The sequence below is a fragment of the Anas platyrhynchos genome, chromosome 27, assembly GCF_047663525.1.
Source record: "Anas platyrhynchos isolate ZD024472 breed Pekin duck chromosome 27, IASCAAS_PekinDuck_T2T, whole genome shotgun sequence".
NCBI lineage: Eukaryota > Metazoa > Chordata > Aves > Anseriformes > Anatidae > Anas > Anas platyrhynchos.
Genome location: NC_092613.1, coordinates 4,154,104 through 4,170,697, shown reverse-complemented (window position 1 = coordinate 4,170,697; position 16,594 = coordinate 4,154,104). Strand labels below are relative to the sequence as shown.

General features: G+C 50.1%; 1 protein-coding gene across 5 annotated transcripts in view; it reads left to right on the top strand.

The window, feature by feature from the left end:
- ILRUN (inflammation and lipid regulator with UBA-like and NBR1-like domains) overlaps positions 1-16,594 on the top strand; it is a 34,505-nt gene that overhangs the window by 2,450 nt on the left and 15,461 nt on the right. For 4 of the 5 annotated variants that reach the window (XR_011805092.1, XR_011805093.1, XM_027444889.3 and 1 more), the window contains exons 2-3: positions 11,129-11,283; positions 14,874-15,071. Coding sequence is in view for 3 of the 5 variants with exons in the window: in XM_027444889.3 (XP_027300690.1) it covers positions 11,129-11,283; positions 14,874-15,071 (353 nt within the window). In the remaining 2 variants the exon portion in view is untranslated. Of the gene's footprint in view, positions 1-9,427; positions 9,499-11,128; positions 11,284-14,873; positions 15,072-16,594 lie in introns of those variants that run through there. The other variant, XM_027444888.3, reaches the window with a different exon arrangement.

Below are 16,594 nucleotides of genomic sequence, written 5' to 3'. Positions count from 1 at the left end.
GGTTGGATGGGTGGGAGGGTGTGTAAAAGGAAATGTGACAACGTGGGGTAACGCATGCAGCGCTCTGCGAAAATTAGCGCAGGCTGCGGTGTGATTGCTCCCGAAATGGGCTGGGAGCCCGGCGGGGTTTTGCCTTTCAGCAGCCCGGGCACGGCCGGGGGTGCTGCCAGCCCGCTTCGGGTGTTCTTGCCAGGATGCTCGGGTGCTGCTCCTGTCTTCCTGCCCCGTTCTCCAGCTCCCACCTCTTTGGGATACCAGCCTGAGCGCTCTGCCCCTGCTCCCTGGTGTTATCAAAAGCTTTGGCCACGTTTTCCTCTCCTGGCAGCACCTCTCCTCCGTCGTGCTGCGCACCTCCAGGCTGCGACCCGAGGTGGTGGCAGGCAGTGCCGCCGCGCGAGGGCTGATTCCTCGCCCAGGAATTAGGGCCTGGATCTTCCATCAGCAGCCTTGCCCTGCCAAAAATCCCTCTGGGTGAGACCTCCGAGTCGCTTCTCCTGCTGCTAAAGGTTCGGCTCCTCTCCTGGGAGGTGATTCCTCCCTCTCCACGCCAGGCTCGATGTCTGGCCGCAGGAAATGGCGAGGGAGCTCGCAGCAGGGCCGAGAGGTGCAGCCCCAGTGCTTCTCAGATACGCTCCTACGGGTTAATTAAGAACTTTTTTCACGAGTGCAGCAGGCGGTTCTTTGATGATAATGATGCAGTCACCAGACCTGGAGCTACTTCCTTGTTCTAGGCCTTTGAGATAGCGCAGCGAGCGAGCCCAGCCGGGGTGTGCTTTGAACGAATGTTTCCAGGGCTGTCATTAGGAATCGTGTGTGATGTATCAGAATGAATTCCCACTTCTGGGGAAGAGATGAATTGTTTGAAAACAGCTTTTTTTTTTCGGGTAACTTGCAAAAGAATCTGTTGGTTGTGAGGAAATGTGAGCTGTGGGTCGGCTTCAGGTCTGTTCACATCTGCAGCTGACCCGGAGCAGCTCGCTGTGCTTTCCAAGCATTTTGCAGGCCGGGGCAGCGCTCAGGAAGCTGCCAGCTGCTTTTATTAGCGACACTGCAGAGGTGCTTCAGGTGGAACATACACATCCTGAGCTTCCGAGGCCGGTCTTTGATCTTCAGGTAAGACAGGTTAAATGCTTGGAGATGTCTTTTTCCCTGTTATTTAAAGGCTTTCCTCGAGTTGGGCCTCCTGTGAATTGCACGGGGGGTTCTGACCTGCTCCAGCTCAGCTTCCTGCTGCCCGGGTCCTTCGTGAGGTGCTGCTGCTGATTCAGGGCACCTCGTCCTCGGTGGTTTTTTGGGGTTATTAAAGGGTCCAGAGGTTGAGCTTTTAGCCTAAAACCAGGAGCAAGCTCCAAAAGACGTCAAGGCCCTGAAATATTTCTTCCTCAGGAGCAGAACCGCAGCCGAGTCGCAGGGTGTTCTGCTGCCACGGTGTCTGGGATCAAACCCACCTCCAACAAATGGGTCCCTGTGCTGTGGCTCCCTCCCCTCTGGGTGTTTTGGGGGGGCTCCCAGGAGGGTTTTTGGTGGGGTGCTGCTGTTCCAGGCACTGGCTGCTGCTGTGCTGGGTGGCTGGGGACATGTCGGAGCTTGTCCAGGCTCCACAGTCTCACCCTGCTGCGTCCCAAACCCCTTTTGGAAAGCCTTTGTGTTCATTTATGTCTTAAATTTCGGGGTTGGTTAGGTCAGCGGGGAACAAATCTTATCTGGGCTCTGCACACGGTGGCTGTGACGTGGCAGCAGGGGGTTGGTGGGACCCGGGCACATTCAGAAAACACTAGAAAGCAAATTTAGAGATGCCCTGACTGGCCGTCAGCTGTGAGGAGCAGTGTAAACGTAAAAAAACAGGGAAACTGTGCACAGAATGGGCCTCTTGTTTGCTTTTGTTGTTACACTCCTGGAAGGCCCCTTGCATGGAAGTCATGGGACTCTTCCCAGCTGATAGGGAAATCGTGCTGGGACAAGGAAGAGGAAACTCGATTCACGGGAAATCGCACCAAATTTCAGGGGGAGAGGTTGCAGGGGGGGACGTGAGCCCCTTGGGGTCTGTGTAGCTGGGTTGGGGCAGCTGGTGGTGGTGCTGGGTTTCAGCCCCTGTGTCAGTGCAGGTGGCTCCGAGGGGATCCCACCTCGGAAGATTTATTTAATGCAGGCATATTTCAATAATTTACTTCTTGTGTTTGTTTACGTTCTTTTTTCACTTTTGTGTAGCTGATTTCTGTTCGTGTGGTAGGTGTGATATTGGTATTTAATTGCAATGTGTCAGGTAACGATGGTTTCCATTGCATTTAAAAAGGCAAAACAGCGCTTTATTGCTGCGAACCCGAGACTTTTGGATCTATGGTGGGGGAAAAAAAAAAAAGGTGTTTAAGGTCCTTTTTTTGTGAGGCAGTCAGATCTCTTCTGGAGGTTTTCTTTTTTAGCATGCTCAGAAGAATTTGTAGCTCTGACCTGGTTTCTCCAGTACTCCAGAGAATTTTCCGTGAAAATAATTATAGGTTACTTTATCTCTGAAAATACTCCAGGAAGCCGCCGTGGCGTTGCTGTATGGTGGCAGGGTGTTTCTGTAGGATCGAGGGGAGCTGAGGTGAGGTGGGGATCAGCCGCTGGCAGCGACTCTCACATCAGCAACGTGAATTTCTCTGGCATCGTGATGATTTATCTGACACTTAGGTGTGAGTTTTATTGATCATGGAGAGAAGGCAGAATATAGGATCTTAAAATTAAACTGGCCTTGTAAATAGATGGGGTTTGTCCCCAGGGCACCGGGTTTACCGGGACCCCCAGGCAGCAGGCGTCCTGCAGACGATGCCTTTCCCACAACGAGAAGCCCCTGAGCTCCATTTCCAGACCTTGGAGGTGTTCACAAGACAAAACGCATTCAGGTGTCCTCTGTTAACAGTTTTTTTTGACTGCTTTTCTGTAGAAGATCTCCAATTTTGTGTCAGGAAGAACCTGGGCTCAAAGTGCTCCAGCTCGGGCACCAGGGCCGGTAGCGGTGCGTGGCAGCTCGTCACCTCCTCCCAGCCTTCTCCTGCTGCGTGTGAAAGGTTTGCTGGTGCAACGTGCAGAGCCATCCCCTGGTAAATCTTCGACTCCAGCCCTCCAGGAGCCGTGTGTTGTGCTCCTGGGGAACCAGAGGGCAGACGTGAGGCCGTGCCAAGGCAGACGCGTCAAGTTTTTAGGCATTACCTCCTGGGATATGAATGCTGAGGTGGAACGTGTGGCCTCAGCTGCCTCTGCCTCTGCGCCAGCCAACCTTTGATCATGGGGTGATACCAAAAGCCAGTTTATTGATCTCGGTACGTTTGGTCTGTTACAGAGCTGCGTGCTCCGATTGCGTTAAAACACCTGCGGTTTTATTCCAGCTCTCCATTAAACACCAGCACCCCCCGAAGAATGCAGTTGATCTCTCAAATCAAAACACTGCTTTATTGCATTTTTTTAGATGCAAATATTTAGGAGCAGCTCTAGCGCTGCTGATCAAACACTTCTGGTTACAGACCCAACGTGCTGCCAGGTTTGTTTTTGTTGTGTGCCCGTTGTGGGGGCAAACATCTGCTGCTGGCATCGAGATCTCCATTCTAGCTTTTATTTGCAGATCTTGAACGGAGCACGAACTAATTAATTTCATTTCCTCTGCTGTTTGAAGGCAGTGTTTCTGCTGATGTCCAGTAAACTAATCAGCTGCTATCAGGGAGCTCCATCCGATGAGAGATGTTGTGTCTGGCTGCATTTGCTGAGTTTTCCTCTCTTCTACTTGTGAAGGCAAAGGGAAGGCAGGATATAAAACAAGCGGTAGGATTTTTTTTTCCCCAAAACAATGAATGTAAACTCTCGTTCCCTGTTCATATTAGAATTGTTGGATTTGTCACCAAAAACTTACTGTGCCAGGGGGGAGTTGTGGTGTCTGTGCTTAGCCTTAGGAGGGGTCAGGCTCCCTGCTCTCCGTGTCTGTCTGCTCTTTGTCTCAGTCCTCGGGACTCCCGTAACTTCCCTTTTGCTTACCCATGGCCCCATAAGTCTGAGGGCAACGTTCCCAGCGCTGCTTTCACAAATCATGAGCCCGGTATTGATGCTCCTTTGGTTCTGGGCAGGCTGTGGGGGGAATCTCCAGCCCTTGTGTTCCTGGAGGAGACAAACCTGGGACAAAACAGGCTTTGAAATCAAGTTTGTCTTCCCTGGAAACTTCTTTGGGTTAACTCGGAATGGGTCCCGCATCTGGCAGGGAGGAGGTAGCGGGCGGTGGGAGGATCGGGGCAGGCTGGCAGTCCCGTGGCTGCTGCTCAGCGGTGCCTACGTAGGCTCCTTCGTACCCTGTCTGGGGAGCAGAAAATAGTTTTTAACAGCTTAATTCATTGCGGTGGCTCGAAGCATCGTGGATGTGTTCTTAGTTATGTGTGAGCTGTTGTAGACTGTCAGATCTCTGCGCAACTGTCCCCTGATGTCACTAAAAATGAGAAAATGAGAGAATTAATCAGCTGGAAAATGTTTTCTTGGACAGCTTTTATTTAAAGCATTAAAAAAAGCACAACTCTTCTCCCGAAAAGCTCAAATACTTGATGCAAGTAATCTGAATGAAAGGTAGACTTAAAATACATCACGTTGTTAACTGCAGAGCGTTGGTACCGTGCTGTGCCTGCGTTGCAGACCCACCCGGGATGGGTGCGCGTGGCGCAGAGCTGCAAGCAGGAGCTGGATGCGATGTAATTTTAGTCCAGCTGGGCTGCCCAGCATGCCTGAACTTGTTCTCAGACAGTTTCTGTAGCTTAATCCCCCATTACTCGAACGCAGACAATTATAGATCGGTGACATGGTTTGTGCTGAGGAATTAGCGCTCGGGGAACCTGCAGCGTACCGGCAGCGCGCTGGCTTCCCACTGGGACAGGCTGGTGCCACATCCAGGGGCAGCAGGTAGGGAGCAGCTCCTGCTGGGACGTTCACAAAACATTTTAGCCCGGACTTGGAGCTCCTGGCCGCCTGCTTTAGGAGGGTTCAGCTGCTGGGGTCTGGGGCTCACGGCAGCGTCGCAGCCTTGGTTCTGCCACTGAGACGCTGCAGGGTGCGGTGAGCGCTCAGCTGGGACCGTGGTGATGGGCATGGTGCCTTTGTACCTGTCTGTGTGCATCTAAAACATGCTCAAGAGACTTCTGGTGGAGTGGGGTGTCCTGAAAACAGTGCATCTTCTGTGTCTGCCCACTTGCTGCCCCTGGATGGAGAGCAACATTGCGTTCAGTCACTGCAGGTTTGGAACATCCCGCTTGTATTTTGGAGCTGGCTGCTCTCAGCTGAAACAATCACCTGTTTTTCTGTGGCTTTGTGTAAGAAAATGCCTGAACTTCAAATCAGCCAGCTTTTTCCCCCCTCCCTTAAGCCGTGTAAGTTCAGCTGAAAGCTTTCAGCTTCCCTCTGTGGTCCTTTTGGATCCACAAAGCCTCGCGAGGTAGTTTCCCAGCCTCGTGTTTAGTGTAAGAGGTCAGCTCTGAAGGTAACTGATGTGCAAATTTGGCTTTCAGGAGTGGTGTTTATTGAAAGCTACTCACTGATTAAAATTTCCAGTCCTTCAAAACATCTTGAGAGTCCTTCCAGTTAATTGCCCTGTGTTGTCTCCGCTGAAAATGTTTGAATTCAGCTCCAGGTAGAAGCGCTTCCCTGCGGTGTCAAGTCTCTCCCCCGAGCTTCTGCTAATGCTTCGAGGTGCCTCCCACTTGAGGAGCAGTAAGTAGCTGTTCGAGGTGGCCTAACCCGGAGTGCTATCAGTCCAGTTCCCCAGCAGCTGAGGAAATCAGATCCAAAGGGGATGTTGGGTGCTGAGACAAAAGGAGCAGACCGAGGATTGCCTCACTGGGATGTGCTCCTCAGGCATTTTGAGTCCCTCCCACCTGCATCACGCGGAGATGTTCCTTTACTCAGGAGGGAGAAATTACCCAGCTGCTGCACTACTTCTCTTGCACACCTTTGTTTTTAGCAAAGGGTGCCTTGTGGGGTGCCGGGGTGCCCGGCTACCCATTGCTTTGGGGAATGGGAAGGACCTGAGAAGGGCGAGAATTCGGTCACGGAAGGAGTGCTGCCCAGAAAGCAGTAAGTATTTAGCCCCGTGTCACTGCTTAGCTTTTTTGCACTGCATCTTTCAGGAGGACAGCACCCCGGGGCTGTGGTTCCCGTGCCAAGAGCTGCCTGTGGGTGCTGAGATCGCGCCACGCTTGGGCACCAGGCGTGGGGCACTTCTGTGCTCAGCCCCTGGGAGGGAGAGAAACACAACCTGGCACTCGCTTCAGCACAGCTGCTCTGCACAACGCCGTGACAGAGTCCATTTGTCAGAGAGCTTTCTACTTGACTTAATCATTGTCCTCAGCTCGCTGTCCTTGTATGATACAAGGGCTGCATCCTGCATGAAATTCGGAGTCGAAGGCGTTGCGCTGATTGCCTTTGTTTCTCCTGGCAGCTCAGGAGGGTTGCTGCTGGGAGTCTCACTGTGAGCTCCTCATAGGTGGTAGGAGAGGGCAAGAGCTGATAGGGACAAACTGCCGGCTGCTTTCTGAGCTGGAGTGGCTGCCTTGTGGTCATTTGGATTCATCGAAGAATTTTATGGGAAATGAGAACTTGTAGGTTCCCGTAACAGTTGAAATTTTAATGATGAAGTTGTTGCTTTCTGATGAAAGTGGTACTTAGGGGTGGAATTCCCGTGTCGTGACGACCTTCAGAGAGTCAGCCTGCAGGCTGCGAGGGATTTTTTCCCCTGTAGTTCAGAACTTGAAGCTGCTGGATGGAAAACAAAACCAAAATGCAATCCGTGCATGTTGTGGAAGAGGTGCAGGAGATTGCAGGTACCGGGTGGTGCAGGATTCTCCCAGCTCACTTTCTCTGCCTGTTCTGGGTGTGTTTGGCAGCACTCCTGCCATCCCTTGCCCTGCGTGCTGCAATGACCTGCTTGTTGCCTCCCAAGACGCCCACGGAGGCATGCTGGTGATGTGTGGCAAGAGCTGAGCCTTTTCTTGGTAACAGGAGGACGAGGTGCTGTGCATGTGCTTTCTGCAGAAGGCAGGGGTGAGTAAGCCTCAGTACCTCGGTTTCTTCATTCTCATACCCAAGAATTCAATTTTAAAACCCCACACCACCACCGAGACACGGCCAGTTACCCGGGTGCTGCTGCTTGTCTGCACCGGGGCTGGGTTGGAAGAGGAGCCCTCTGCTTTGTGAATCGATTGGGAAGAGTTTCTTTCATTTGTGAATGCTGCACGGTGACCTAGTTAATTGGGAGTAATTACTGTCTAAATATATTGGTTTAACATAACAAAAGGCTGTCTGGAAAAAACCCGGGAAGGGAAAGAATGGCTCAAGATAAACCACCTCTTTGCAAACACTTAAGAGTTGTTAAGGGACATCTCCAGAGCTATTAGCAGAGGAGGTTTTAACTTTGCTGGTGTAATTTAGCTCCTGAGGCTTGAAACAAAGAGGCAGAGCAGAGGAATGGACTTGGAAAGGGACGGGCTCTGCTTCTGGGGGCAGCACTTTGCTGGGAAAACACTGGATGGGTAAATCGGGATGCCTTTGAGGAGGAAGGAGCGGGATCCCCGTAGTTAGAAGGGGTCTGATACACACAGCTACAATCCTTATCTGCTGCCTTCTGCCCTCCCTCTCCAAAACTTTTTTGGACTGGAATTGGACGTGGCTGTGGTCGGCACACCTCGTGTGGCTGGATCCCGTGGGACCTGCTCTGTGCGCCCAGCTCTGCGCTGCTGCTGCCCTGAAAGGGGAAAAATTGCTTCATTTTGGCACCGAGCGCCTGGCACCTGGAGGGCTGTCCTGAGACAGAGGCAGCAGCGCGGCTGTCCCTGTAATTAGGATAGATCAGTCACGTAAATTACACCGGCTGGGCTTGGCGTGCTCATCTTACAGCTCGGGAGCTGTCTGGTTTATAATAGGAATTTAGCTCATGCGGAGGGGCAGCGTGGTGGGTGTCACACCTCGGGGGGAGACGGGGCAGGCGTGGGTGTGCACGGGAAGCCTGCAGCCGATAACCCCTTCCTCTCACCCCTTCCTCTCGGGGGCTTGGCTCTGTGTTCCTGTCCCCAGGTGTCTGTGCTTTCATCTGGGCACGAGGGTAAAGACAGGATAATAACAGCAGTGGATGCACGCAGGCGAATTTCAGGGTCTGGATACAGGAATAAGGAAAGGTGCTCGCCTTTCCTGATTAAAATCTGCCGCTCTGGTGCATTGAGTGGAAGGAAGGAGGCAGAGGGGGCACTTGTGCTCGGTCCCCGAGGTGCAAATCACCGCACTGCAGCTTGCTGCGACCCTCTGCAGGTGATAGCTGCCACCCTGAGCAGGGGGCTGCCTTCAAACCCACACCCAGCCCTGCCTGGGGACAGGGAGCGAGGGGCAGCGTCCCTTGGGAAGAGCCCAGATGAAGGCAGCGGGGCTCTGCTGCTCGCTGTGCCCGCAGTGTGAGCGCTGCGGGGATCTCTGCAGCCGCTCGGCGCCTATCTCCTCGGGTCGGCTGTGTCAAAGGACTCCGGCACGGGGCAGATTTGCTTTGTCATCCTGACTTTGGCTCTTGCTACTTTCAATTTCTCTTTGGTTTCTGGAAGCTTCCTTTTAATTCCCTAGGGGGAAGGCCGGGGGGCATCAAAGCACGCGCGGGTGCTGACCCCGACTAAAACCTGCAGTGGTGACCGGGACGGGGGCAGGAGGGTGGCTTTGGGGTGCCCGATGGCAGAAAGGTGGCGAATCTGTTTGTTTGCCACGTGCTTTTCTTCAGTTAGTTTTTAACCAAAGGCTGCGGAGGGCTGGAGCCGTTTCCCAATGGCAAAGCAAGCAATGAAATATGAGCCAGGGAGGGGAAGGGAGCTGGCAGGCAGCCTGTGTGCACAAATAGCCCACTACCTTTCAGAGCGGGTTTACAGCCAAGCAAACAAAAACAGCACAGGCTGCCTTGCAGAGAATTACAGAAGAAATCTCCCCCGTGGAACTGCTGTTTTCTCTTAATGCCAATAAAATGTTGTTACTCCTGATCCCACAGTCGTAGCATGCAAGGACGGTGCCGGACGTCTGGAAATGGGTTTGTGCAGCAGTGGATTAGGAGGAGAAAGAGCTGCGTCGCTGTCTTTTGTAGCTCTCACAAAGCCTTTTGCCTCGGATCGCTGTAACACTGGAGGAAATTGTCGTGAAAACCGAGCTGCAGCTCGTGGTGTTAGCTGGTTGGGCGAGCAGGAGGCTCTTGGCACGGCCCTGCTGCAAGTTATGTAAATCTCGTGCCGTGTATAAGCAACAGGCGGCTGCTGACGTAAAGCAGAGCGTTTGTCTCCGGTTATTGGCGAACGTGACACGCACCCTTCCTGCAGCATTCACCCGAGCTGCCTGTATTAAATATAGCCCCGACACGCCGAAGTGGAAAACATCTCGAGCTGAATAATGGCTTCTGGTCCGAAATTCAGCGCTCTAAATGTGGGAGTCCTGCCGGGAGGCTCGTCTGTTGCCCCGTGGTGCCCAGCCCTGTCGGTGTGTTAGCAGCAAAAGCTCTGGTGTGGGGTTTGTAGGGTTTGCTGTGCCGGGCAGAGCGCCCCTCTGGGGCCACCTCGTGCCTTGGCTGAGCTGTGGGAGATGTCAGGATGTCAGCTGGCAGTGGCATCATCTTCTGGTGGCTCCGGGGACTGGTGCATCTGTTGTTCAGGTGCCCCCCTGGTGTGGGAGGCTCTCAGATCTGATTGTCCCCCTCTGACCCAAGCTCTGGTGCCGTTAGCTGCTGCTTTGGGGTGCTCTGTGTGAGAAGTCAGTGCTGCTTCTCTTCCAGGTGGTTTTGGTTTTACACAATGTCAGATTTTCTTTTTTCCCTCGAGCGCTGTAGGACTCGAGCAGGAGGCAGTTCCTTTGCTCACCGTTTCGAGTCCCTTTCCAGCTGGCAAGCAGCCCCCGGAGCCCTCTGTTTGCTCTTTCTCAGGGTCATGCTGCAAATGTTTCTCCCGCTTTCACCTTGGCTTTCTGGCTGGGGGTTGGACACATGACACTCCACCAAACAATGCTTACCCTCCATAAATCACCGCACCGCACAGCTTCTGACCACCCTTCTGCAGGGTTTCTGCTCTAGGTGGCGATTCCTGGTTCTTGATTTGTTTTGTCTTGCTTAAAAAAGCAAAATAGCTCTGTGTGGTCACAAAGCAGCTGTTATGCCCAGTGCTTTCGGTGCGATTTTGCTCATCCCCATTCTCACAGCACCTACTCACCGCATGTAAATGAGGGCCACAACCCCGCAGCCATGCGTAAACAGAGGAATTACATGATTTGCCACAACACTTACATAATAACATAATAGTATATCGTGGAATGGCAGCTCAGCCTCATGAATCCTCTTCCTGTTTGACTGCTCCTCTTTTCAAATTAATTACCCTACGAGTTTCCAGCTACGCCGTGACCATGAATCAATAGCACTTGTGGCTTTCTGCGTGTCCGTAATATATCACAGCCTTCCACTGCCACTTGTTTGGGATCAGTAAGAATGTTTGTTCGTCCTGGACGGTTTGTAAGTTCCTCTGAGCTGTGACGATCCAGAGCTGAGCAGGCACCTGATGATTAATAAGTAGTCGGGGAGTGCTCGTGGCTCACACGACTGCGTTTCACAAGCAGCAGGGCTTGAGTTATTGCCCGTAGTTGCTGGTGCCCTTTAGCCTTCAGTTATCAGCAGTGTGCTTTATGTTTTGCTTATCTTACGCTCCTCTGAATCTTTTGTGCCAAAATAAAACGAAGTTGAATTCTCTTGAAATTAGCTGTAGAAATGAGGCAGGTATAAAGAGCTGTCCACACACCGCTGCCCAGCACTCACCCGCTGTCCCTCCAAGTTGTTGTCGAGTTCCATAGGGTGGAGCCCTAAAAGACTGAGTTCCCTGATTTCCAGTGAAAAGAAACAGCAAAGTGATCTAACGTAGTGTCTTTAGAAGGTAAAAAGCTATATTTTGAGCTCTGTTATCTTGCAGAATCCATATATGATAAAGATGGAGGCTTTAGGATAATGTGAGTGGCAGAGTTCATCTAATCGGGATAATATTTTTACTGTTTAGGCTGACCCACGTGGACCTCTGAAAAGGACCCGGCTCACCCGTGTACTTAAGGCTGTAATCTGCTTTTTGCTTTCTAGGAACCTACAAGCCGCCATCGGAGCCTATTATGACTTTGAGAGCCCAAATATCAACGTACCCTCCATGTCCTTTGTTGAAGATGTCACCATTGGGGAAGGAGAGTCCATCCCTCCTGACACCCAGTTTACAAAAACATGGAGGATACAGAACACAGGTAAGTCCCTCGGACTGCAGCAAAGCCCGTGTCACGTGCATTAGGGGATGAGGTGACAGTGTATTAGGGGATGAGGTGACACGGTGGCAGATCTCATGGAGGAGCTGCAGCTCAAGGCAGGAGGTCCGTGCGCGCCTCACTCGGACCAGAGCCATCCCGTTACTGGAGGAGGTACCTCCAGTACCTGTGCGTATCCCTTCTCATGTCAGCACAAACACGTGGCTCATTGTGCAGCTTGGTCAGTGCTGCAGTCTTGTTCTTCCTGCCACCACATAAGCAAAAGCTCTAGGGAACTGCTGTAGGAAGAGGCATGTAAATAGAAAACAAAATACATGTTTGTTTTCGTTTTGTTTTCTTGCTGGCAGTAGTTAAATCTGAGAGTAGATTAAGAATCCTTAGCTAGTCTTTGTTTATGATCACTTAAACAAATGGAACATGTTTTTGAGCTGGTGAAGAGATCCCATTAAGTCCCAAAGCCTTTTAGCTCATGACCAGCCTGTGTATAGTACCACTGCACTGCATTGCCCCCTTGTTTCTCATTGTCACTGTCACTTGGTTGGGCTCTTGGTAGAGATGTGTTCTCTGTGGAGGCAGAGATCTAACCTGAGAAGAGGTGGCTGTGCAAGGGGAACGTGTCAGGTACCTTTTACTTTTCAGTACCCTTTTGACTGAATTGCTTTTTCATGCGTTAGGAGGATGCAGGGCTGGCGATGCCACATTCCAGGGTGAGATAAGTCAAAGCAGGGACCGAAATCCAGGAAGTGAGACCAGGCAGAATGCATCCCCAGTGCTTAATCTGTTGGGATGTAGTCAGAGAGAAATGAGATCCAAGGATGCAAAGGGGAATACCTTGTCTTTGACTGTTGCAATGACAGGATGTTGCATTAATGTTTAACCTGTGCCTGAATTTAATTGACCTGCTTGTACTTCTGTGAAGAAGCATGATAGCACAACGAGGTATAATGCCATGAATCATCATGAGTAACGCACGGCTGGGTTAGTGCTTGAACTAGTAAATAGCTGCAGTGCTTGAGTGCTGTACACATTTGTGCTAAATATCGTAGTACAACAAAGACTAAAACACTAGTAAAAATCTAAGTATTTCATCAGGATACCAGAGGTAAGGACACTAACATACAAACACTATATTCTAGAGAAAGGCCCTAATTATTGCCATTTACTTTTTTCTGTTTCACTAATGCTGTTGCACTATAGCTTGCTTAAACTCCTGTAATGTTCAAAATTGGCAATTTTTTAATAACTGTCTCAAATCTTATGTAGTAGGTTTGATGGATCTAGTTTCTCCACTCCTGGTATTTGCGTGTGTTATGACTACACCCCCTTTCTGGCTCCTTTCAGATTCCTTCCTGATGCACTCTTTCCTGCATGTAAATCCAGCCCTAATTTAACATCCTCGTTTAAGCAGTGTTTCATTGTTCTTGGTACGTTTGACCTTCTGAAATCCCTGGGCCTGCTGAAATGAGGAAGGGTAGTTACAGTTAATCTTGACTCCTGAGCTCCTGGCAAGGCCAAAATTTGTTTTGGCTTCTGTGTGGGTTAAAGCCTGACTTCTTGAGAAGTACATCTGTGCTCTAATACTGGTGCTGGAGGCCAACTCTTGTTAAAATCATGCTGTTGGGGCATGTTTTAGTTAAATATGCCTTCACGTACTGTGTTATGACTGAAGTTTAAGCAGAACCACAGCATTTTATACCTATTTTAAGGTTTAATTAAGATATAATATCAAAGGACTGTAGTGTTTCCAGATAATATCTGCTTGTTTGGTAGGTAACTGAAGTAAAGCCAAGGTTTTTAACAACTCTACAGGAACCCTTGATTAAATGAATGTGGTCCTAGAACAAGAAATACCTGAGGCATGTGTCACGGAGGTGCTTGGTGGCTGACATGTGTGACAAGCAGGGCTCTGGGAGATTGTCGGTTTTAAGCAGTAAAGCTGGGTTCAGCCAGGTTATTTTGTGTTATTAAAAAACTAATACCCTGCTCTGATACCTTCCAGGACGGTGCTTGGCCAAAAGATCAGTTTGTGTGGTGAGAGCAGTGCTGAAGGAGCAGCAGGATTTAAGACTTATTTCCTCTTCCCACTCTACCCCCAGCTGCTGCTGGCTCTGCAGGACAGTTACTACAATTTATCATCTCCCGCGAGATGAGTGTACCGAAATAGAATGACATAATCATCATTTCATTTTATGGGGCTTATCAGTTGCAGCATTCTAGGCACCTTGCAAGCCTAAAGCCATTAAACCTGATAAAAATCACATCAATTATTTAAACTAAACCCTGTTGCTGGGCTGCCAGCCTTTTCAGATGAGGCTTCGTGGTCAGCTCCCCCACGCCAGCCTGAGGTCAGCTCGTCACTTGGCTCCTCTTTCAAAGACCTCCCGATCTCAGCAGCGTTTCCAGCCGGAGCAGTATGTCCCTGACTGAATGTCCGGTGTTCTTTGCTCGTGTCGTGATTTCCCTGCGAGATGGAGAGGTCCACGAATGAGGACTTGAGTAGAAAACCAGTCCCTGCCATGTCTTCACCGAGGCATCCGCAGGGATTGAATTAGCAGGCAAGCTGCTGCAGGGGATGCTCCTCGAGGTAGCCTGAGGTCAGATCAGCAGCCACTGTTCTCGCCTCGAGTGCTTCCAAGCTTCTTGGTGCATCAGGCTTCCCTTGGCTGTTCCCTTCAGCGTCAGCCAAGCAGAAGGTATTCTCAAAGTCATTGGCTCAGGCCCGCCACATTACTGGAGGAGAAGCAAAAGCCAATTCTAAGCTGATTTTTTTTTTTTTTTTGTGAGTCTTGGAAGCACGTTACTTTTTGTCTGCCCCAGAACTTGTTATCTTTGGCGGAGATGGCTGTGTTTGCATGCAGTGACTGTTTTCTGTATCTCTGCAGATTGCCAGGTCGCACGGTCAGGCCCAGTGTCTGCAGTCTAAACATTGATCTCCACAAAGAAATCGTGTTCACAGTCCTCTCCACCATTGCGCAAGGCTGAGAGAAGGGTTGGTGCAGGGAGGGGAATAAATCCGTTTAGAAAGCAGTACCAGCTCTTCAATTGTAATTTGAAGTTTTTGTTCCTCTTGAGACTAACGGACTGAAAAGGGAATTCTTATTTGAAAAAAAAGGTTTCCAGCACTTTGGGTTAATAACGCGTGTTTTGACGTTGCAAGGCTCAGGAGCTGCATGTAGTGAGGCAGAAATGAGGAGAAGTAAAACCAGGTCTGACCTCTTTGGCTATGGCATTTGAAAAATACATGTGAATTTCAGTTCTGTTGTGTTTTTTTTTTTTTTTTGCCTTTTCAGCTGTTACACAGACTTTGAGGTTCTTGCTGTGTGTAGAACTAGAGATTATTTCAAAAGAAATATGAGTTTTCCTGCTGGTCACAAAGCAGACCAGTTATGCCTTGTCTGAAAACCGTGTTCTCCTCTCTCAGTTGCTGACAATGCTGCGTGTATCTCGATGTTCCTTTGACTGTTCAACAATTGCACAACTGTTTTGATGAGTGTGTTTTATCCAGTCTCATACAAACACGCATGACTTTTCCTGGTGCACTGTCACTAATTTTTTCTTCTGCTTGATCCCAGGGACGGAGGCCTGGCCCCCAGGGGTTTGCCTGAAGTATGTTGGGGGAGACCAGTTCGGCCACGTAAACATGGTGATGGTCAGGTCCCTGGAGCCCCAGGAGATTGCAGATGTCAGTGTTCAGATGTGCAGCCCCAGCACAGCAGGAATGTATCAGGGACAGTGGCGAATGTGCACTGCCACAGGACTCTATTACGGAGGTGAGCAATCCCTTTTCTGGCACTTCAAGCTCTTCTTCATGATATTCCCGTTGTAAACAGCATGGATGCTCCTGGCCCCTTGTTGGACACCCTCTTGATAACCAAATCATGTATCCCTAAATGTATTTGTGTGATTTATTGTAATGGCTGTTGATGTGAAACCTCGCTGTACAAAGATGTAAGAACCAGGCAGCTGTGGTCTGATAACCCTTGGTTTCCGTTTTGTAAATGTTCTACTCCACAAATCTGGGGGCCAGTGCTCCTCGCGGCAGGTAGGCCTCCGGCAAGCTTTGACTAAATGCAGGAGGAGGGTAGAGGTCTGCTGGCTCTGAGGCTAAATATAGAAAACAGAAAACATCGAGTGAGCTGCTTTGTTGTCTTGGTCAGCACAGAACTGTTTTCTAAACACTGGAACAAATTGCAGATCACAGAGCTCTTAAAAACAAAGAGGCTTGCACAGTTCTCCTTGAAACTCTTTCCCTCTTGGAATTTGTTCCAAGTTTTCCAGTGCTGAACATCATGAACTACATAGAGGCATAAAACCGAAGTGGTGAAAACCCCATCTGACAGTAAAGGCCCAGGTTTCAATAGTTAAACTTGGTGCATCTGCTGGGAACCACTTTTCTGTATTTAAAAATCACTTTGGGATATTTTGCATGGTGCCTCAGGCTAAGCCACCAACATCTTCATTCATTCGGAGCCATTTAGTGATTTTTAGCCAGCTGTAGTTTATACTGAGAACATCTTTGTGCCTGTTTTGGCACTTGGGCGTATCCCAAGTGCCCGGGTTTGAGTGAGAGATGTTAGCACTCGGAGTCAAAAATAACTCTTTGCTCTGTTTTTTTGGCAGAATTGTCAGCGAGTGTAAGACTCTTCTGTGTTGAAAGTGGATGTAACTTGTCCCTGAAACGTGTGCATAAATTAGGTTGAAAGGCCTGTTCAACTTGCATTGCCTGCTGCGGGCCTGTGCGGTTATTAATCCAAGGTTTTCCTACACGCTGACAAAGAAGCAGGCTAAGGGCTTACTAAACTTGCTCAAGTTACACCTTTTGAAGGAAAACTACCTGCAAATTGAAATTGGCAACTGAGCTTTGAATCAAAGATGCCCTTCCCCGTGGTAGGTTGAATCCCTGGTGCTTGTTATCTCCCACAGCTCAGGTCCAGCTGGGGGTTGCCTGGTGTCGGTGCACAGCTCTGGCACGGTGCTGGGGTCCTTAAACAGCCATGGTTTTGTAAGGTGGAATCCCACTTGTGGTAAATTGGGTCACAGAATGCAAGCTAATGAGCGACATTCAACCTGGTGAAGGGCTGGAAGGAGAGCTCCGGCGAATGAAGGCTGCTCCGTGAAGCAGTGGTGGTGTAAAGCTGCGCAGCGAGGGTAGCTGCTGCCTCCTGCCCCCAGCCAGCACAAAAGAGCCCCTTGTAGGTCAACGCTGCAGAAAAACTGGAACCCGAATCCCATGTGACGTGAGGTGCTGTTATTAGATCTGCTGAGATGAGATAAGGAATTGCTGCTGTTCTTT